This window comes from Miniopterus natalensis, chromosome 1 (assembly GCF_054644295.1).
Source record: "Miniopterus natalensis isolate mMinNat1 chromosome 1, mMinNat1.hap1, whole genome shotgun sequence".
Taxonomy (NCBI): Eukaryota; Metazoa; Chordata; class Mammalia; order Chiroptera; family Miniopteridae; genus Miniopterus; species Miniopterus natalensis.
In genome coordinates this window covers 117,644,640-117,666,996 of record NC_142081.1, presented here as the reverse complement: position 1 = coordinate 117,666,996, position 22,357 = coordinate 117,644,640, and the positions used below count along the sequence as shown (strand labels likewise).

General features: G+C 38.2%; 1 protein-coding gene across 1 annotated transcript in view; it reads left to right on the top strand.

The window, feature by feature from the left end:
- The window catches only part of CUBN (cubilin), a 256,784-nt gene that overhangs the window by 194,512 nt on the left and 39,915 nt on the right, over positions 1-22,357 (top strand). Inside the window, exons 55-59 of the mRNA XM_016213239.2 lie at positions 3,321-3,477; positions 4,918-5,067; positions 15,555-15,755; positions 18,192-18,321; positions 19,135-19,352. Of these exons, the coding sequence (XP_016068725.2) occupies positions 3,321-3,477; positions 4,918-5,067; positions 15,555-15,755; positions 18,192-18,321; positions 19,135-19,352 (856 nt within the window). The remainder of the gene's footprint in view (positions 1-3,320; positions 3,478-4,917; positions 5,068-15,554; positions 15,756-18,191; positions 18,322-19,134; positions 19,353-22,357) is intronic.

The following is a 22,357-nucleotide window of genomic DNA, read 5'->3' as shown; positions in this document are numbered from 1 at the left end:
GGGAGCTGTTGAGTGTGGTGGTCTAGAGCTTGTATATCACTGACAAGAGTGAGTACAAGCAAAACGGGGAAATGGAGCCAGATTGCTGGATTGTATTGATGGCAATATTGTTATAATATGCTATAGTTTTGCAGGATACCAGTGTTGGGGAAAACTGGAAAATGTGTACAAGAACTTCTCTATTTTATGTCTTACAACCACATATGAATCTGGAGTTATCTCAATAAACATTACTTTTTGTAAAAAAAGTTACTTGAATGATAAAACACCACTTGCAGCCAGGATGAGTTATAGAAAACCTTAAGTAAGTCTAAAAGTTTTTGACCTGATGACAATTTCGTAACATTTTGTAGATGCAATGTAGTTTGATGAGTTCTGGGGCATTTCGCCAGTGACATGAATTCTTGATTGACAAAGCAGCAATGAATACTTAATGATTCTTTACCATTATTGTCATTACAACATGTGTGGTTTTGAGCCCAAAGGTAGAGCCGTCAGATCCATAATTAATACTTCAGAAAGGTATAAGCACCTGAGTATTTTTGAAGTTCTTTATTAAAGAACTTGAGATTCCTTATTAAAAGTTAGCTCCTATCACTTTGCCTTTTAGTAATGTTTGTAAAAATAGTATATGCAGATATTAGTAAATCATGTTTATAATTTTACAAAATGTAGATAAAAAAATTCTGTATACTGTTTTCCTGGATAGTTAAAGGGGAAAATAAAAAAATTAAAAATTAAAAGGGATATTAGGGAAAATTAGTAGTGTGAATTTCTCTCCTGACACATTTTTAAAATTTTTCAATTGGAGTTTATATTCAATATTATTTTGTATTAGTTTCAGGTATACAGCAAAATTGTAGATAATCACATACTTTACAAAGTGTTCCCCCTGGTATTTCCATACATAGTTATTACAATGTTATTGGCAGTATTCCCTGTGCTGTATTTTTCATCCTCACGACTATTTTGTAACTACCAATTTATACTTCTTAATTCTTTTACCTTTTTTACCCTGTCTCTGACCCCCCCCCCCCCGGCAACCATCAGTCTGTTCTTTGTATCTATGAGTCTGTTTCCATTTTATTTGTTCATTTATTTTGTTCTTTAGATTCCACATGTAAGTGAAATCACATGGTATTTGTATTTCTCTGACTGACTCGTTAGCACAAAACCCTCTAGGTCCATCCATGCTGTTGCAATGGTAAGGTTTCATTCTTTTTTATGGTCAAGCAATATTCCATTGTATATATGTACCACCACTTTTTTATCCACTCATCTATTGATGGGCACTGGGATTGCTTCCATATCTTAGATATTGCAAATAACACTGCAATGCACATAGGGGTGCATATAATTTCGAATTAGTATTTTGGGTTTCTTCAGATATATACCCAGAAGTGGAATCGCTTGGTCATAAGACAGTTCCATTTTTAATTTTTTTCAGGAAACTCCATACTGTCTGCATTCCCACCAACAGTGCACAAGGGTTCCCTTTTCTCCACACCCTCGCCAACACTTGTCATTTGTAGATTTATTGATGATAGTCATTCTGACAGGCGTGAAGTGATACCTCATTGTGGTTTTAATTTGCATCTCTCTGATGATTAGAGACCTTGAACATCTTTTCATTTGTCTTTTGGCCATCTGTATGTCCTTTTTGGAGAAATGTCTATTGAGGTTGTCAGCTCATTTTTGAATTGGTTTGTTTGTTTGTTTGTTTTGGTGTTGAGTTGTATCCTGACACATTTTTTTATCTTAGGCATTTCACAAAATATCTGTGCTTTTGTTCTCCAGTGCCAGGCTCCTCCCATATCTAATAAATGAAAATATAATTTGACTTTAATTATATGATTTTAATGGATGCCAGTGTTTAAAAATCAATTGAAATTATATCACTTTAAAGAACTGAGAAATACTTATGAATCAGCGCTACTTCACCCCTCTTCCTATGGGCTGATTTGCCAATAGAAATATTTTTAAAGGCTTGATGTTTTATTGCTTTGTTGAGAAATATTCCTGAAAGTGGTATGTTCAAATGAGTAATTTTGTCTAATTTGATGTAAAAAAAGGTCAGATAGTCAAGGAAAGCTGATCCAAACCTGATTACCCTCTTTCCTTCTTGGGCTAGAAGATTTTTACTTGGGGGAAGGGGGGTGTTTTGTCCTGTGTATCCCTAGCCCCTACCCACTACATGCCACCCCAAGTGTGACAAAAATGCCTCCAGACTTTGCTAAATATTCCCTGGGGAGGGCAAAATTGCTCCCAGTTGAGACTCACTCAACTAGGAGAATCTTCCCTGGTTAAACATGTTTAACAGTATTTTCCTCAATAATGTGCATTCATTACCTAATATCAATATTTTCCTTGAGTGACTCAGCATTTTAAATACCACGATCTCTTGCCTAAACTACCTCAGAACCTTCCTGGCTGATCTCCTATCATCTTCTCTTTTCTTCTATTCTCCACACTGTGATGTTTTCCAAAAACCAAGAGTCGTCAAGCCTTAAGCTTTCCAGAGGTTCCTTGCCATTTTCAGGACAGTGGCCCAGATCTCTAACATGCCACACAGGCCTCTCCTCACACCTTACTCAGTTTCCCTCTGTTCTCTCAACTAGACATGCCTTTTCCTGCCAGGGGGCCTCTTCAGGTAGGCTCCCCACTCCCCAAATCAAGTAGAACCCTTTATTATATGCTCTCAATAGCTCCATTGCAGCTGCTTCCAAAGTTGGAATTTTGTATTTACATTTGTGATTCTATGATTAATGTTTTTCACTAGGCTGGTAAAGGATTGGCTTGATTTGGAACTTTGAGGCTTATGGTTTATTCCTCAGCAACTACTTTTCAAATGAGTATATCAGTGATTTCTTCAAAAGTGGCCAAACTAATTAAATGACAGACTAGATCTGCCTGGGAGTTGCTACCTGGGAGCCTTCAGTGAATAACAGCGCATGGTGACTGAATCTCACCCCTTCTTCACCATGAACCTTAAAATTCTCTCTTTCAAGCTCAGCTACCTAGATCAGGTCAGCTAGGAGAAGGTAAGAGGAGCGTGGGCAGTAATGGAGTTTTTAAAAAATTACTGGGTAGCTACACAAAAATAAACACCATCTCCTTGGAAGAGGCAAAAAATGGGATATGCTATTAAAATGCAGCTTAGAAATATTGTTCTCAAAAGAAAATATTGCAGATTTTCATGTGTTACATTGACTGTTATGTTTAGGTCCGTATACACCTTAGTACCATTATTTCCCAGAGTAGGCACATTAAGATGCTGACGGGAAACTTCGAGCACTGAGTTATGTTTGTGGCTCTGGCAGGTGTGGGCAGGAACTGAAGAGGCGGACAGCGCCCTGCTGGCCACGGGCTGTGGGAGCGCGGCTCCCGGGGCCGTCAGCACGCCGAGGAACGCGCTCACCGCCGTGTTCCAGTCGCAGGAGGCCCCGGCTCAGGGCTTCTCTGCCTCCTTTGTAAGCCGTAAGTAGCACTAAAAGGCAAACTGAGAGGTCCTTGAAAGGGTGTGGCTGCCACAGGCAGGCCTGGGGAAAAGTGGGGGGCTGCACTGGGGTTGGCTGGAACTGGGGATCCACGGGGAAGAGTGTGGCTTGGTCCCCTAACCCTGAGAGTTCGCCCATCCTTCAAAATCAGTGAGAATGGAACTGAATTCAATAGTAAGTCAATCAAGAAATGACGTAAAGGGCCTGAGTGCCGCTAAGACATCTAAAAATAACCCTAAAATGCAGAGTGGACAGGAATTTGGCAGGAGCCCAGGCTGGTAATTAGTAGACAGCCAGATCCCTGGCCTGTGGCACGCTGACTACCTGCACTGAAGTCGCCTGGGGCTTTAAAAACACGCTGATTCTCAGGCCTCGCCGGACCCATCTGAATTCAGAACGTCCATGGGTGGGGACTGGCGTGTTTTAGCTCTCACCCAGATAATTCTCATGGTCGGTAAACCTTGGGAGCCTCAGAACTTCTTCCTTCCCTTATTACTACTCACCAATTCAGTTAGCGGGAAATGTAGAGTTTTTAAGCCTGAGAACCAGTGGTGTGTGCTTGTTGGCTGAATTGAATTGGATAGCTACTAGCTGCTAACCACTGTTCAGGAAAAACTTTGATGAAAGGAGTTAGAGGAAATAATGCAGAGAAAGGATGTTTCAAACACAAATAAAAGAATGAGGGCCGTGTAAAGGAGGTAGTGAAAGCCAAGCCCAGGCCTAGCCTTAAGCCTGTACTTGGCTCCTCATATGTGTGTGTGTGGGTAATTGTGTGTGCTTCAATATTCGTTTAAAGGATACTGATTTTTACATATGTGATAGATCGGTGAGTGATGTGGATTAACTAGTTAGCGGTTATATGGAAACAAAGTCATTTTAGTGGTAAAAAGCTCTATTTCTGACACAGGGATTCATGTGAGAATCTGATAAGAGTTAGAAATAGTATGTTCTACCTTTTTTTTTTTTTAAGAGCAGGTATTTTTGTGGTCAGATTATAATGGTAATGAAATAATATCATTTTCTAGTAATATAAGAAGATATTTTAAAACCATCAGGTGTACCAATCAGGTACAAATCACTTTTTATCAGTCTTATTTCTTTATCTACATGAGCCATATTAAATTTTTTCTAAGCTATTCTTCCTTTGCTATCTTAAAATTAAATGATTTGCAATAGATTTGTGGTAAAATTTCTACTACTTAACCCAAAACCCTGCAGCATTTTCTAAAAATATGTAATGTCCTCATTTTTAAATTTTTAAATGACAACTCCATTTTCTTAGTTATTGTTTCTTCCACTTGGAGTACCTCAGGGAATACGTCTCTATAGAATTTAGGAAATTTGAGACTTTTCCTCACTGATAAAAAGATACTGTGTGTGAGAACAAATGTTCTGATACTGCCTTTTTCTTCCTACGTAGGATGTGGAAGCAATTTCACTAAATCTTCAGGTTACATTATTTCTCCAAACTACCCAAAGCAATATGACGACAACATGAACTGCATTTATTTCATAGAGGCTAACCCTCTGTCTGTGGTTCTCTTGACTTTTGTGTCTTTTCATTTGGAAGGTAAGTTTATTCTTATGTGAATTACAATTGATTCTTTTTTTAATCTTTATTGTTGAGAGTATTACAGATGTCTCCCATTTCCCCTCCTTTGCCCCCTCCACTGGGCTCTGACCCCCCCCCCCAGGCCTTCCCCACAGTATTGTCTGTGTCCAAGTGTTATGCATATATACATATAAATTCTTTGCTTAATCTTTCCCCACACTCTTCCTTCTGAGATTCATCAGCCTGTTCCATGCTTGCGATGGAATATACAATTGATTCTTAATAAAAGAATGAGGGATCAGTAGAGTCAGAGATCGTCTAAAATCACCATTTGAAGGAAATACTTAAAATGTTTCAGAGTACATTTGATGTTAACCTGATTAAAATGCCATCTAATGTTTTAAGAACACATGTACGATGCTGTATATCCCATCCAGAAGTGGAAAAATAACACAAGAGGTTTAAGAACACAAGTGTCACGTAAACAGCTTAAGGAAAATAAGTCTTAAATGTATTATATTTTAATAATAGTTTTTAATTTATTCCTTTGCATTTATACTCTATAACATATACGTGAATATATACACCCACAATCATGTACACACTATAAACTTACTAGCAAGAGAAACTATCTATCAAAGCAAAGTTAATAAATATCTGAACTTTACTTTTATGAAGTATTATCATGGGACACCCTATCATCTCCTTTCTCTTTTTTTTTTTTTTTTAAATATATCTTTACTGATTTCAGAGAGAGGAAAAGAGAGAGAGAGAGAGACAGAAACATCAGTGATGAGAGAGTCACTGATCGAGCCCACGACCTGGGCATGTGCCCTGACTGGGAATTGAACCCCGATCTCCTGGATCGTAGGTGGACCCTCAACCGCTGAGCCACTCCCGGCCAGGCTCCTTTCTCTTTTTTATCTTCCCCAATCCCCTAGGCTTGTGAAATCCCTAACCACAACTACCTCTTTGGCTTTATTTCAGCTGTAGGGAAGGGGTTGTTGCTGGGGGAACAGTGGAGCTTCTGGTTTGGGCTGGGCTGTGGCTACAATAGACCCAACTCGATGTTTAATGGATGCTTTGACCCTGCAGAAGAAAGACGCCTTCAAGTAGATGGGTGTTTTCCACCCTTCAGTCACACTAATATTTTTGCAAATTAATTTTTCATTTCTAAATTATAATTAATCTGTAAATTTATCAAGCTACCTCTGCATAATCAAAACTTCTTTCTCTTCAGGTAGTCTACCATGGCAGTGAAAAGTTACATTTAGCAAACTGTTACATAGCGTTCAGTATCTGGGAAATTTATGTTGCAGAAAAATAGAAATGACATGTCAGTCCTCACACACTGATAAGTTGTACAAAGCCTCTCTCTCGCTTGGTCTTTTTTCTGTGACCTCTGTTCCTACATCTCCACAAGTGGTGATCTGGGCACACGTATCTGCTAGAAAATGCTGAGTGTGAACAGATGTATGTCACTGTAAAAACGGAATATGAAGTTAAATACAATCTTTCCAGCATTTGCTAGCACCAAACCCCAATAATGTAAAAAGATGGTCATGATAAATATAGTATTAGGGGAAAGTAATACTATAACGTTTTATGTTTATGTAGGATGATCCAGTTTTCTCTTTAAAATAACATACACGTGAATAAAATCGGTAAGGCCCTTAAGCCATGCTTGAAGAGTTGTTACCCCGGGTGTGATCTTTATTTTCTTTTCTATACCTTTTCTATTATTTTTATATTCAGAGGGAAGTTGTTTGAGTAACAGGGGAGAACATGTGGCTTGGATTGTGCATTTGTATGGGCATCTGTTCTCATTAAATTACACAAACAGATGAATGTCATATGGCAATATCATTTAGAGTGAAAACGGAGACACTGGTATTTATGCTATGAAATATAGCCAGGGAAAGCAGGGGATATGTACTATTACAAGGGAACCTATCCTTACCCTAACCAGTTGCTCCCTGAGTTTCGATGACGAGGTGGGATAAAGGGACAGCGTACTCTGAGCACCTGACGCGGGCTGTGGTGCTGGGGAGCACAGCGTTTCAGGATGGGTCCCGAGGCCAGGTGATCACTTAACTAGTCACCTGACACTGTGCAAATTACTTAATCTTTTTGATAATCACTTCCATGTTTTTAAAACATAAAACAGTAGTTATAAAAGTCAGATAATGCCCCTAAACCCTATTTTGTGAACTGTAATTCATCTGAGTGGCCATTGTTTTGTTATTTCCCCTACCAGTCAAAGCTCCCGATGGGCCCTTACACAAGATTTTTGGTTTTGCGGATGAAGTGATTTCTACTTCTACTAATGGATTTGTTAGTCACCACCACTTTGAAAAGACTGATTTTTTAAAAATACAATAATATCCATATGATAATGCCTTGTGACATTTCCAGTGTTACAAGTATTTTCAAACTAAGTGAGTAATTTCTGGCTACAGATTAATCAAATTATAATGATTCCCAGAAAGGACAACATTAATCAAATTTATAATTAGATTCTTATCATTAATCATATCAATGCTGGTGTTCACTGAATAACACCAAGAAGCTAGGGATTCGTTAGCTACAGTAAAAATAACCTTCTACCCCTTCCAAAGTGAGCCCGAAGGATTCGCTTGCAGTATGTTGTGATAAAACTGAGAACTGCCCTTAAGAAAAATCACAGGTTTGTGTTTTTTTCCTCAGGAGCACTGGCCTCTCAAGCTGCTGTAGTCCGTAGGAACTGTTTCTGAGGGGCCATGTCCAAATGACTATGCATTTCTGATCCTACGGTACCAGCAGAGCCGTCACTGGCTTAGGTTGAGACGAGGGTTCAAGATCTGCCCTTTTGGGGGGCTATCCCAGGCTATAAGATACTGCAAACACGTTTGTGCATACACTGTGTTTCCTAAACTCTGACAACTGTTTAGGTTTGCTTTTTAGGCTGGTAAACCATGCTGGTGCTTTCCCTGCAGGGAGCTTACAAAGGTTCAGTGAACTACGTTCTTTTTCTGAACTGCTTTCCACTAAAGTTGCTCTAAAAGCATGTTATGATATTTTGTATTGGCCTAAATTTCTCTTTCTTGTTATTATTCCATCTTCAATACTAGCTATTCTAGAAACTACAGACTTCTCATCTTTTCTACGTAACCACTATTTAGTATAAAAAATCCAGTGAAATCTGTTAAAAGTCATAGGAGAAATTTTCACTTGAACATTTATTTATAAGACAACGTTGTTGTTTTTCCTGAATGTAAACTCAAGACTAAAATGGCTCTTGGTATTCTGAACAGTATCTTTAAAAAACTGTAAAACAAAATTGGGAATTGACAAATTCAAAATGTTTCTTTTGGTCAAAAATGAAATCAGAAACAGACAAAAGCTAACAGTGACGGATGAGAAACTTTCAGTGTTTGTACTTATTTCGTAATCAGATGTCATTAAATACTTGTTTTAGTTTACCAAACATGGAAGAGCCTAAAATTATATTTTTGTGTTTTTATTATTCAGGTGGTAAGTAGATGCCTCCAAGTCACTGGGAAGATTATAGGCCTTTTTGTTTGTTTGTTTGTTTTTTGCTTTGTAGATAAAGCAATTAGCAGATGTAGCAACCTAAGGGGCAAGCGAATGCCTTCTACGCCTTGCTTTTTTCTATCATTGAAATTAGATAGTAACATTGATTCACCTTGATGATAATGAAGGGTTTAGAAGTTCTTAACTAAAAAATTCCTATATCTAGGCAGATTCTAAACTCAGTTTTTCTCAGATCCAGAGTATCTCTTGATAAGAATTGGAGAGAAGAGTAGCATCTTAGCACAGAAAATGGAGAGAACAAGAAAGGACAGCGCCTTTGCTCCCTGACCTCTAGGGGTGGCCTCAAAAGCCCCAAGGGGAATAGGGCTCAATTTCCAGAGCAGCCAGATAGGAAGTCCTAGGTAATATTTGCTTGAATTCTCTCTTACTAACTTAGAAGATCTGGTTTACAAGCTATACCAAATATAAAGCTAAAAGGAAAAAAGAAAGAAAATTTAATTTCAGATTTTTCCTTTTGCCCTTTTTCCACTAAGAAGCACAAAAATTGAGTTTTGTCAATTGTCTAAGTTCACATTCCCCCCCCCCCATTTCATCTAAGTTTTCTTAAAAAGTGGCATGATTCAACTATTTACCATTTCTTCTCTTTGCTTTCTCAATCGTTTTTAGAGAAATCAGAATGCAGGCACATTGCGCAAGTCATAACCTTAGAAAGCATTGGGCAATGGTTCTTTTGAAATAGTTCTATTGATATTTCATTCAGATTGGTCGGGCACTAGTGGAGATACTTTAGTTTTGGGAGATTCTTCACTTGCCTGTGTTTTAAAACTTTGGCCTATACTCTCTGTGGAGCTTAGTTTTATTCTAGTGCATGCTTCTCCCTCCTGCTGAATCATGCATGCCCTCCATCCACGTTACCAGCTGCTTGGGGCAAAGTTAGTTAGACAGACAATAGACTTCATTCGTTGTTGCCCCCTAATCCACCTGCTTCTCCCTAGAAACCTTTGCAGCTTTACTGAAAAAAACTTTATATCTTATTTATAATATTAAAATATTTCAACCAGAAGAAATGTTTCCTATCTCTACTCTCTTAGGCCTCTCAGCCTCTCCATGACTCTCAGGAAAAAAATTGAAGTCTGAACCTAAATTCCACAAGTTTATGCAATTTGCTGAATTACTCATGCTTGGTGTCTTTTCGATTCTCTCCAAATTCTTGAAATCATAATGGAATTCAGAATTGAACACTGCTCTGTAATAAAGCCCAACATGATAAAAATTATATTTCAGTATGTTGACTAGAGCCCTACTCATTTTAAACAATAAATGTGTTGTAAAGGTTTTTTAGAAAAACTGAAAATAGATACAAATAAATCATGGAGGGTCATCTTACATTTCAGAGATTGCCGTAGTAAATACACATCAGCTTGTTTTCTGAAGATTGAAATAAGAATAAATGTAGCTCTTGTACCATGACATGGGCTCTAGTCCAAGGAGAAAGCAGTGTTTAGTTTCAGAATGCTTCTCCTCCTGACAAGTTCTCATATGTTTGATTGAATGCCCCATACCTCTCGTTCATAAATTCAACTTTGATATTCATCTTGCTCCTTGAAGGACTTTCTCTAGACTTGACCAGGTTCCTTTCTCTCCCTAAAAGGCAGTCATCCTGGTTGTGTTTAACTGTTCTTGTTCTACTGGAGAGTTCTGAGTATGTTTTAGTTATATATTCAATTGGTTCTCCCATGATTATGGAAAAGTGTTTAATATCATTATTTTCTGATGCCTGCGGTCTTTGACACCAAGTGTCTTCTCATTGGAGAATCAGGCTGATATCTTTGATCAAATATAGTAATATCTTATGAAGAACTTGAGAAAAAGATGTATATGTGTGAATTACTTGATGCCTAATGGCATCTTTATATCTCATTTTCTCATATATCATATTTCCTTGTTTATAATAATCCTTGACATGTTCTTAGACATATCTCTAGGTAACTTTAAAAGATCTGATATTATGTAATGTTTGACTTCTTGTGGAAAAAATTTGGAAGGACACCCTACCTTAAAGAAATGACTACTAAAAAGGATACAAGAATGTTTTAATTCATGAAGCAACTTGTCAAATAGCATAAATTTCACACCTCATTGAGTCAGGCTTTGAGAATGAGCAGATTATCTTTAATGGTTTGTTTAGTTATTTAATATTCTGTTGCTATCTACAAAATATTAAAATCCCCTTCAACTTCCTCTGCCTCTCCCCTGCCCAACTTCCTTATTGTTGAATATAGACCTTTTAAACAGTTAATGAGTTTTGATTATATCTCAACAGAGCTATGCAACCTCTATTTCATGGTGACCTTTCTATAATTGAACTAGTTCTTTTAATTAATTATTTGAAAGAATCATCAAGCATATGACACATTTTACCTTATTTTTCACAGTCTTTTCATAATTTTGTAAGACAGCCATCACTGTGATAGTCTATTTCAGTAAGACAACAACTTAAAAACTCATACTTAGAGGACCTCTGCATCACAGGTTATTTGATCAATGTGAAGCCAAGACTCTAATGCAGCATCAGCAATATTTCTTTCCATTCTGTGGTTTTGGTTTTATAACTTTACATATTTTTGCAGGCTAAAGATATTTTTATAAATAATGCATTACTTTTTTTCCCCTCAAACTCACCTATTCTAAATTTTTAAAATTCCAGTGGAACTATTGGTATCTTCAAGACAAATTCTGAGGTTATAATTAAGGTACATAATCTGGTAGTATTTAAATCATAAATCTGAGTTTAACCTACTTTTTTTGTCCTGTTTTTCTAACATCATATTGCTTCTAATTACATGATAAGGTCATTGAAATTAAGTATTTCGCATTTTTAACTTACAGATTTATGCCCAGTTAGAAGCATTTCTGTTCCAGGATTTTTAAAATGAAAGAATTCTTTGAGGTTAATTTAATAAATATTTTTTGAATTGATACCTCAAGATTTCTTCAAGCTAGATAGAAACTTAGCTGAGGAGCCAAATACATTCTTAAAAATAACTTAAGATTTAAATTGCATAGTTATTTTCTCATAAAAATATCAATTTTAGCTAAGATAATACTCACATCTAAACAGGAGAGAGAACTTTTTAATGTACAGATATATAAAAAATGCATTCACCAAGAGTCTTTCAGCTTAAAGTGGTAGCTTATCTTCAAGTCACTTTAGATATAAATTAGAGATTATGGGAAGGACACTGGGTTATCTAATCTCCTCAGAGGAAGGTTTAAAAATAAGAAGGACAGGCATGGGCTTCCAGAGCATGTGGAAGCAAGGACGACAATGCTGCAGAGCGCCCTCTCTATCCCCCTCTCTCGCTGCTGCTTTCTGCATGGCAACTCCGTTTCCCTAACTGCAGCCTGGCTTCCCTCACGTGTCAAGAGGCGGCTGCTGATGTTTTCCAAGTTGAACATCTTTGGCTTTTACTATTGACTCCCTCTTACTAAGTTACAGTTTGAACACATCTGATTGGCCTAGATTGGGTCTGATATTGATATTAGAGTAATCAATCTATCAACAGTCCTCAGGTTGGTGGGGTTCTAGAAAAAAATAATAACAACAATGATTATGATTATGATAATTCATACTATATTGATTAGGGATTTCTATGGTATAGTTAGCAGGAAACTTAGTTCAACCTGGTTTACGCATAAAAGATCAATTTATTGGCTTTACTTCTGGAGGAGCTCAAAGTTAGGTGTGCCTCAAATCTGCTTAATCTAGCATTTTAATTATGTCATCAAATATTCTACTTTTAATATTCTCACTCTGGGCTTCTCAGTGTGAGCCTCACGCTAAGACAGATCCTCTCCTGGCTGTCGGGTAGCTGCCTTCACGGTGAGGCTGTGTGCTCCTCAAGCGCATCTGGGAAGAGAGCGCAGCCACCCAGCAGCATGCTGGAGTTGGCTTATTCCACCTTGCAGCCGTCAGTCATGCTCCTCTAGCCCAAATCCTGCATTTAATGATCTCGTGTTGGTAGCTCGAAATTGGTTACAGGGGGAATATTCATAACATGGAAATTTGCAAATGGTACAAATCAGGGCTATTTTTTTCCCTTCAAAGAATTGGTGGTTATATTTACCAGCACACTACTGTCTATTCTAGATTCCAAACAAGGGTGTTGAAATTTACTGTGATTGAATTGGCTTAGATCACATGCCCCCCTTGAAGCAAGGTCGATGGCCAGGGGACTTGAACTTATAATGTAAATGTATATCATCATTTCTTTAATTGATAAGAGTGTTCTGACAGCAAACAGGCAGTTTGTTTTCAGAGTCCACCATGTCATAACATGCAATCATATAAAATATTGAAATGTAGTTTTGTCCAGTTCCAATGAGGAATTTATAAGTAGGTAAAGTTTGTGTGTGGGGGGAAGACGGGTGTTCGATATATGCTCAATTTAACATCTATAGTAAGGAAAAGTATTTTTATTGTTGTTTGTTAATGAAAACATGAAAAGTATTTCACATTAGTGATCAGAGCAATGTAAATTAAATATCATAATGAGGTCCATTTTATGCACGCCAAAATGGCTGAAATTAAAAAGGCTGACAGTACCAGTACTGATAAGCATGCAGAGCAACTGGAAGTCTCATACTTCCCTGATGAGAATGTATACAGATATAACCACTTGGAAGAACTGATTAGAAGTTTCTTACAGAATTAAATACACACCTAATTATGACTCAGCAATTTCATGCTAGGTATTTACCCAAGAAAAATATCAATATATGATCATGCTAGTACCCAGAATGTAAAAGAAAAACTGGACAATAAAAGACATATAACCAAATTTAAAAATGATAAAGGATCTAAATAGATATTTTTTCAAAGAAGATACACAAATGGCCAAGTAACACATGAACGTCTCTCAGCATAATTAGTCATAGGGAAATGCAAATCAAAACCACAGTGAGCCACCACTTCATACCCACAAGGATGGCTATAATTAAATCTTAAAGACAGAAAACCCCAGTGTTGGGGATTATGTGGGAAATTGGAGCCCTCATGCATTTCTAGTGATGTGGTAAAGTGGTACAGCCTCAAAATATTAAACATAGAGTTGCCATCTGAGTCAGCAGTTCCACTCCTACTTAGATACCCAAGATAATTGAAAACACATATCCACACAAAACCTTTACATGAATGTCCATAGCCATATTATTCATAATAGCCCAAAGGTAGAAACAAATCAAATGTCCATCAGTTGCTGAATGGATAAAGAAGGTGTGGTCTGTACATGCAATAGGGTAGCATTCAGCCTTGGAAGTAATGAAGTATTGACACATGTACAACATGGATGAAGGATGAACTTCCAGAACATTATGGTGAGTAAAAGCAGTCAGCCACTCCCAGCTGGCGTGGCTCAGTGGTTGCGGTTGAGCATTCAGGAGACAGTGGGTGATTCCCGGTCAGGGCACAAGTCTGGGTTGTGGGCTCGACCCCCAGCAGGGGGTGTGCAGGAGGCAGCCAGTCAATGACTCTCATCATTGATGTTTTTCTCTCTCTCCCTCTCTCTTCTTCTCTCTCTGAAATCAGTAAAGATATATATTTTTTAAAAGCAGCCAGTCACAAAATGTCACATATTATATGATTCTGTTTATGTGAAATGTCCAGAATAGACAAATCCGTAAAGACTGAAAGTAGGTTAGTAGTTGGTTGCCTACAGGGGGGAGAGCAGTAAATAGGGAGGGGTAAATGGGGAGTTCTTTTTAATGGGTACAAGGTTTCTTTAGGGGTGATGAAACTGTAGGTTTGGGGGAAATGTCAGTTAAAGTGCTGTGGGACTGAGTTGGTAACACCTTTCCAAAGGGCCCTTTGAGAAACCTGAAAAAGAAGTTTACCGTAGTATCACTAACTCGACTTCTAAAAATTTATTCTAATGAAATAATGAGAAACTTCCAGAAATATTTACATACAGAATGTTTGTTTCAACAGTATTTTTTATCACAAAAAGTGGGAAAGATAGAGTTATCAAGCTAGGGGATTCATCGAACATGGTAGGGCACATCCATATGTTAGAACTTGCTGTATCCATTAAATTCGATGTTTAAGAAGAATATTTAATCACATAAAAATGCATACGTTATGTTATTTTGTGTTAATAAAATTTAGATTATGAAAGAGCATGTTCAGTATGATAAGAATTAATGTTTTAACAGTATAATTCACACATAAAAATGACCACATAGGTTGTGGTAATAAAAGACTTTATAATTTTTGTTTACTCTGTTTTTTATTTCTCTTTAGGATGGGTTGGAATTTATTTACTTATAAGTAGAAAAAAAAATGATATATATTTTACAATCACTTAGCTCAAGTTAATATTGTTTGTGTAAACATTTATAACCATTGTTTGAAAATCATTAAAGAACTAATTATCTCTCCGTGGTAGGAGTTCTTTATCTGTATGCAGCTTCAAGTTAAAGCAGGGTTTTTAATAGCAGTCCTGTGGACATTCAAGGTCAGGCCACTTCTGTTGCGGCTGGAGGGCAGGGGCGGGGGGCTGCCCTGAGCACTGCAGCACAGTCAGCCACCTCCCGGGGCTCCCCCCTCAGGGCCAGCGGAACACCCCCGAGTGACAGCAGAAAACATCTTCAGGTACTATTGAATGTCCCTAGGAAGCAAAATGGTCCCCAGTTTATAATCACTGAATTAAAGAACCATTTGATAAAGGAAGGAAATTCTGGGTTATTTCAAAGTGAATTTATCTAGTGTGAAGTTCTACCTGTGTTCTCCTACCTGCGCTTGTTTTGTCACTAGGGTAAACCTTGCTTCATCTGGAAACCCACATAAATAGCAACTTTCCATTTCTGTGTAAATGGCGTGAATCTTCATTCCACGTTTGTTTGAATGCGTATAGCGCCCATTGTTTATGATGTTGCTTCTGGTTAAAATGCTGCTTGTTCCATGCGACCCACAGCTCGCTCAGCCGTCACGGGAAGCTGTGACAGCGATGGCTTACACATCATCAGCGGTGACAGCATAGCATCCACACCTTTTGCTACCCTGTGTGGCGACGAAATCCTGTCTCCTTTTACCATCTCCGGTCCAGTGCTGCTCAACTTCTACTCCAATTCACACACCACTGACTTTGGATTCAAGCTTTCCTATCAGATAACCTGTAAGTAGTCATCACGATGTGTGAAAGGTTCTTTCCTTCTTGGGTAATTTCCATAAGGAGTTTTAATTGTGATTCAGAAATCACCAACTTGAAGATTCAAAGACCTTAAGGGTAAAAATGGTCAATTAGGTTCATGGTCCAAAAGTATTTCAACATTTTTAAAAAACGGGGAAGCTCTTTCATAAACTTTCGCTAGAACTCCTCTTTGAAAATAAAATAGGAGGTTGAGATTTATTTTGATAATTTAAGTTAAAATGAACATTCCTGCTATCTTTAGTTGTTTGGACATTACTTTGAGGTGACTTTTGGCCTGGACTATCCAGATGCCTATTTCATTTTCCCAAGTTTGCTAATGTGAAAAGCAATTTGTATAAATTTAGAAAAAAAACCTAAGAGAATATCTTTATGATCTTCTGGTGGGATTTTTTCAACAATATACAAAAAGCTCAAGCCCTAAAGGGAAAGGAAACATTGATGTATTCATGTCATAATTGGCAGTTTCTCTGTGTCAAAGTCAAAGTGAGAAGACAAGTCACAGCCTGGGCAAAGGCCTCTGTAGCTACCAGGATCTATTCATTCTTTAAAGACAGTTCAGTCTGTGTTTATTTGAAAATCCTAAAGCCATATTTCCCTATTTTGCATAGCCATTTCCTCTCCTGCACTAAACTTGGTTGGTTCGTTTGCTGACAGTGTTTTTTCCCACTTCATTCATCCCAACTTTAGTGAAAGGGGCGCAGAAATCTTATAAAATCTTTGTTTTGTTTCATCTTTACTTGACCAAGCCCATTGCTCAAAGTAAGTAGAAAGTTAAATAATTATCTCTCAAATAAATAACTGTTCGCATCCACAGAGAAGATTAAAAATGCTTATTTATGAAAACGGCTGCCTTCACAGCTCATTCACGGGAGCTGCTACCTGAGTCCTGGCCCGCATTTGTAACGTATTAGGGTCTGTGGTTTTGTACGTCTGTTGGCACAACCAGAAGAGAGCCGAGCAATGGACATTCCCCCGGTTGTCTCATTGAATAAAGAAAAACATTGATTCATTTCATTCTTTTAGTACAACTAAAAGAATAGTTTTGGAGAGTTTCATCATTGCTTTATACTCATTTAGTCTTTAATCCCTCGTTTTCCTAAAACACTGTGTGCAAACTTCCACATAGCCACCAGGAGAGTCTCATTTAAAGAGTTTTGTTGATAAGATTTAGAATCTTGACATGTACAAATTTGGGAGTGATTTAGGCTTTGATAAGCTTTCAAAGGCCACATAATTGTGTATAAGATGAAATGGAGTAATGGCTACACAGATCTGACATTTAATTCACTACAGATGTCCACAGGGGTCTGAGCACATGAATACTTATGGGCATTTAGAGAATAGCTTTCCCTGCAGAGTGGGCTCAGCTGAGATGCAATACATCAACAAGTAAATAGCCTTAAATGGCAGCCACCATTTGTTTCTCATTTCTAAGAGGTATAAGTGGAATATGTTCATTGACAGTTTATAAACCATGGAGGTAACATCAAAGTACACTAACCCCATTCTAATTTTAGAATCACATAATAAAATAAATATAAGCCTTTCTCACTGCAGTGAGAGGAGGGCACTTTCCATCATTAGGTGGCACAACCTGACTGATCCTCCCAGTATGAAAGTCCAAGCAAAAATGATAGTAATTTTATATTTTGTACAATAGGTTTGTTATGTTTCTATGGCTGTTGTTTTATTGACTGACTGGAGTAACTAAGGGCTCAGGGCAGCTGATTGCTGGAGTCAAGGTGGGGAGCAAGCCCAGCCGCCTCATGCTGTTGAGCACCAGTAATACAGATCTGGGTGAATATAGTCCTTACCAGTCTCACAACTAAATAGAAATACATAGGACCCAGGAGCTGTGCACTTGAGCCAACAGAGGGAACTAAGCTCAAATGGTCCAAAAATGATTTCTAATACTTCACTTTTTAATAGTCTGTCCTTGATAGAGAAAACTTGAATCTGTGTTATTGAAGATTCCTAGATAGCAGACCTTCCTGGGTTCATACGGCCAGGGTGTGCCTTGGATTCTGCACACCCTTTCTAAATCTGCAGTTATCTCTGTAATCTCTCTGAGCCTGTGGATTAAACACAGAGAAAGGACAGTTACACCCAACACATGAAATGTTTCTTCTCATCGTTTCCACTCTGGCTCTTAATTTGACTCAGACCTACTTCATTCCAAGACACTCCTTAACATACTCTCCCATACTGTTTCCTCTTTCCACCTCAGTGGAAAAATCAGAATTAATTGTAAACACAATGAAGGGAGCTTTAAGCTTCTTTAAGAAAAAATAAGCATCTCTTTTAGGGGGGAAAGGAATGGTAGTAAAGATGATCTCAAAATCGTTTTTCCATGGTGTGAATACCGACTCTTCTGTGCACATCCCCTGTCTTCTCTTGCAGCCTGTGGCGGTGTGTTCAACTTCTCCACTGGACTCATCCACAGCCCTGCCTACTCATACTCAGACTACCCTAGCAATTTGTACTGTTTGTACAACATCACTGTGAGAGGCGACAAAGTGATTCTGCTCAAGTATGTGAGACAAATTCACCTTCTTAAGAAAATCATTTTAGCTCTATTCACAGGCAGTGGAGGGCACTGATCCTCATCAGAGCATAGAAGGGAGGAAGGGAGAGCGAGGTCCTTGTATAAACCTGGGAAATGGGCCCCCCACCCTCCACATAAGCCAATAGTGCCTGGTTAAGCAAGAAAACAGGCACTCTACCTGTTAAAATGGCTGTTACACTTTTCTAACAGTTTCAGAGGAGCTTCATGTAATGGGTGTAAAGTCATAAGGCTATCTTAAAATCAGAGTGTGGGGAGGGTAAGAGAAAGCAGTTTCCAGTTATTGAGCACTTATTATACACAAAAAGCCCTTTAACACTTTTTATAATTCTGTTATTTAATTCTTAAAACAGTCATATAAGGTATAATTATTAATCTCATTTAATTGATGAGAAAACTGAGGCTCCAGAGTCAAAACCATACTTTTAATGAGACTGACATACTAAAGTGCTGCTGAAATGGTAAATAGATATCAGTTCAGCTTGTCAAAACTTAATGTCAGTCAGACTTTAATATGCCCTTGACTGTAAACTCCTAGAAGCCCAGGGCCATATTTAACTCATTTTTACATCTCCAGTGCTTTTTGACATATTGAAGTCACTCAAAAAATGTTGGCTAAACTTTTGAACTGATTAGTATATTGTTTCTAGTATTTCCAATCAAGTAAAGCTTGGATGTTCTGCTTTTAGCCTTTGTATTTTATATTTTTAGAGAACTAAAGGTACTATTTAATGGATATCTAAATGGAGAACATCAGTATTAATAAGGTTCATTTCACAGGTTCATTGAGTTTGATGTGGTTCTCTCCACCTCCTGCTCCCAAGACTACCTGGCAATTTATGATGGTTATAACATCAGTGACCCACTTCTTGGCAAGTTCTGTGGTTCCAAGCTTCCACCAAATGTTAAGAGCAGTAATAATAGTATGCTCCTGGTGTTCAAGACAGATTCATCTCAAACAGCAAGAGGTTGGAAGCTATCTTTCCAACAGACATTGGGTAAGAATTTTGGACTTGTAAATCCATTTTTCACGACTGTTACTTTTTGCTTTATTTATTTTCCACCTGACTAAAGTTGCTTTTCATTTACATTTAGAGGAATATGTCATATAAAGTTTTGGTTTTTTAAATTATATATAATATATTCTGATATTTTTTTTTTTAATCACTCAACAAATCTACTTCTCTAGTATACTAAGGATAAAGTCTATCTGCCCAATCATCCATAAAATTGGTGGCAGTTGAGCCTAAAGGCAGTCCAGGGCCAGATCAAGAAAGAAGGCCCACAGCCTGTGTTGACTTAATCCTTAAAATGGTTAAGAGTATTGGAGAATTGTAAGTAAAGACTAAATGGTTGGATGACTTCTGGAAAGATCATAGTGGTACCAGTGTGGAGAAAGGCACAGGGGACCCTATGACCTGAGAAGGAAGAAGCTTATCATAGAATTCCGGATGGGAAATGTTGAAGGTTCAAACTGACACAGCAGGATGGAAATAGAAGAAAGGGTAGAGATCACAGTGGTACTCAGAAGGTAGAATATATTGGAAATGCGGCATTTGGAACTACTCTATTACTTGATATATTACATGAGGGCATGCTTTGTCGATGACTTCTTATGAGTAGCTTGTTGGATAGTGGTGCCTTAGGAGACTAAGATTTAGGGAAGATATATAATATTTAGTTTAGAGCATTTGGGGCTGAAGGGCCTATGAGATATCTAAATGAAGAAACACAGGAGGAAGTTGAAGGTTGAGAAACAATTTGGGCTGGAAATAATGATCTGGGCACTATCTAGAGGTAAAAGGAAAAGCTAAATGTGAGGATAAATAAAAAATAGCACCCCAGTTTATTCTCCCTGCATGTGAGAAATAATCAACAAAGAACTTCACATCGTATAAGGCAGTTGATCAATCCTCTGTTTATCTATACTCACAGCATCAGTGGCACAGTCTAAGGAAATTTATCCTTGACTCTGGAAAACGTTTTGATTCTTCTATTTGAATAAAGATGTGGTTAGTGTTCTGAAAATGAACACCTCACCAAAAAATTCACATTTTCTGTGATGTCTCAGAGAAACCTGGGGAGCTTTCCACAATAAGAGGCCTGACTTACTGTTCAAACTCTTTCTTTCTCTTTACCCCATGCTGTGGGCAACCTTCATGCCTCGATTCAAAGCAGAGCTTGCCTTAAACTTCTTTGCATTTGATGTGATTTTTGGTGTGTACGCATTTCTTGAGGGAAGCAATTAGAGAATATGTTTTGAAGGCGTCACGATAAGCCACAGACACCATGACAAATTGTATCAGAAAATCACTTCGTGGCCTCCCCTACTTAGTGGTATCAGAATAACTTGAAAGCAAGTCTCAGGGGCACACAGAGAGCATTACCTCAATGGCATTGCCTAAGCGGAGTGGTACACAAAGCACAGGAGGCTATTTTGAAAGAAAAATTAATTTCCCCCCGGCGATTGTTTTTGTGCAAAAGAACTCACATACCCTTGCCTTTAGCACCGACTTTAGGATCAAACGGCACATATTTGCATTTGCTCTTGTTACCTGCTTTCAGGTTGCTCTTCCTGTCCCTCGTATTTTGTCACATCCCCATTGAAACAGCCTTAAAGCACCCCACACACTGTCACGTGCACGAGGCTTGCCACTTAGCCAGTGTTCTCCAGCCTCATTAAGTTACTATGTTTTTCTGGGATACAAAGAAGACAGAAAAGAGGACTTTTTGTGGGTCTCACTGCACTGAAGTGGCACAGGAAGAAAAATCTTACACTGCCAAAGGCACTGCTCATCCCTGAGCGTTGGACACGTTCAGTCAACTGCTATTCCCCCTGGTCACAGTTAGAGAAAAAGTCCCTGTGCAGAGGGCAGACACCGAGGCCATCAGGTGGCAGCTTAGTGCTGCTGCTGCGTTTCGTGAGGGTGCTTCTGCCTCCCTCGTCTCCACACACCACCAACCCCTTGGAAATGTTTAGACTATTCTAAGTAATTTCCAGTGATAATTTTGTATTGAGAACCTAAGTGTCATAATTTTGAAATGTGTGGTGTCACAAGGCTTCTGAGACCACACATACGAGTTAACCGATCATGCCCCATAACTTTAATCTTGTTTTGATTGTTTGTTGTTTGTGGTGAGGAAAAGGGGAAGACAAATAAGAGTAGGTTGAACTCTGGAGTTTATGAAGTCTTTTAGTTACAGATCTGGATAAAAAACGTAGACTTGGCTAATAGGATGCAGCCTTTGCATCCACCACATCCGTTTAAAACTACCCTGTGTTTCCTGTAAAGAAGATAAAGCAACTTTGTGGACCAGACAATGGCTTTTTGTTTCCAACGCTGTCAGTTCAGCCTGGAAAACAGTATTTGCACAGAATAAATAGTTAGTGTGAAGAGGAGACTCTTTTAGTCTGCAACATCTCAGTTCAGTTTATTTCATTAGAACACTAGAGTTTTGCAGTTTACTATTTAGATTACACACTTGGCGATACTTTATAAACATCTGCTTTAATTTTTCAGAAATCAGTAAAGAGCCAGCTCACATAATTACGTGATTATTAAGTAAACGTGTCCTTGTGCATATGTTATATTTGCATTGCTAATGGATCTGAACATATTTTGGGGAAGTATCCCCTAGTTTGTTGTTAATTACTAAATATGTAGTGAAATTGGTTGGATCTATTCTTTCATGGAGCTGCAGCTGTGAAGGGCCCACGTAGTGGGATATCAGGGCAGGGGAGGCTGAGCAGGCACTTCACAGGAGCTGACCTCTAACTGCAATGGAATCCGCCTTCCCATTCTCTCTGCACTCTAATGCCACATGAATAATTGATCCTGAATGACTTATAACCAGTAAAATGATCATACTGGGCCTTAGGGACCTGTGAAACCCTGGAATTAGCTGAAAATCTGAGCATTTTTCTTCAGAGAGTACATAGCTTTCATCTGATTGTCAATGGTGTCTCTGATCTCATCAAGTTTGAAAGCCATCGGTCCTGTGG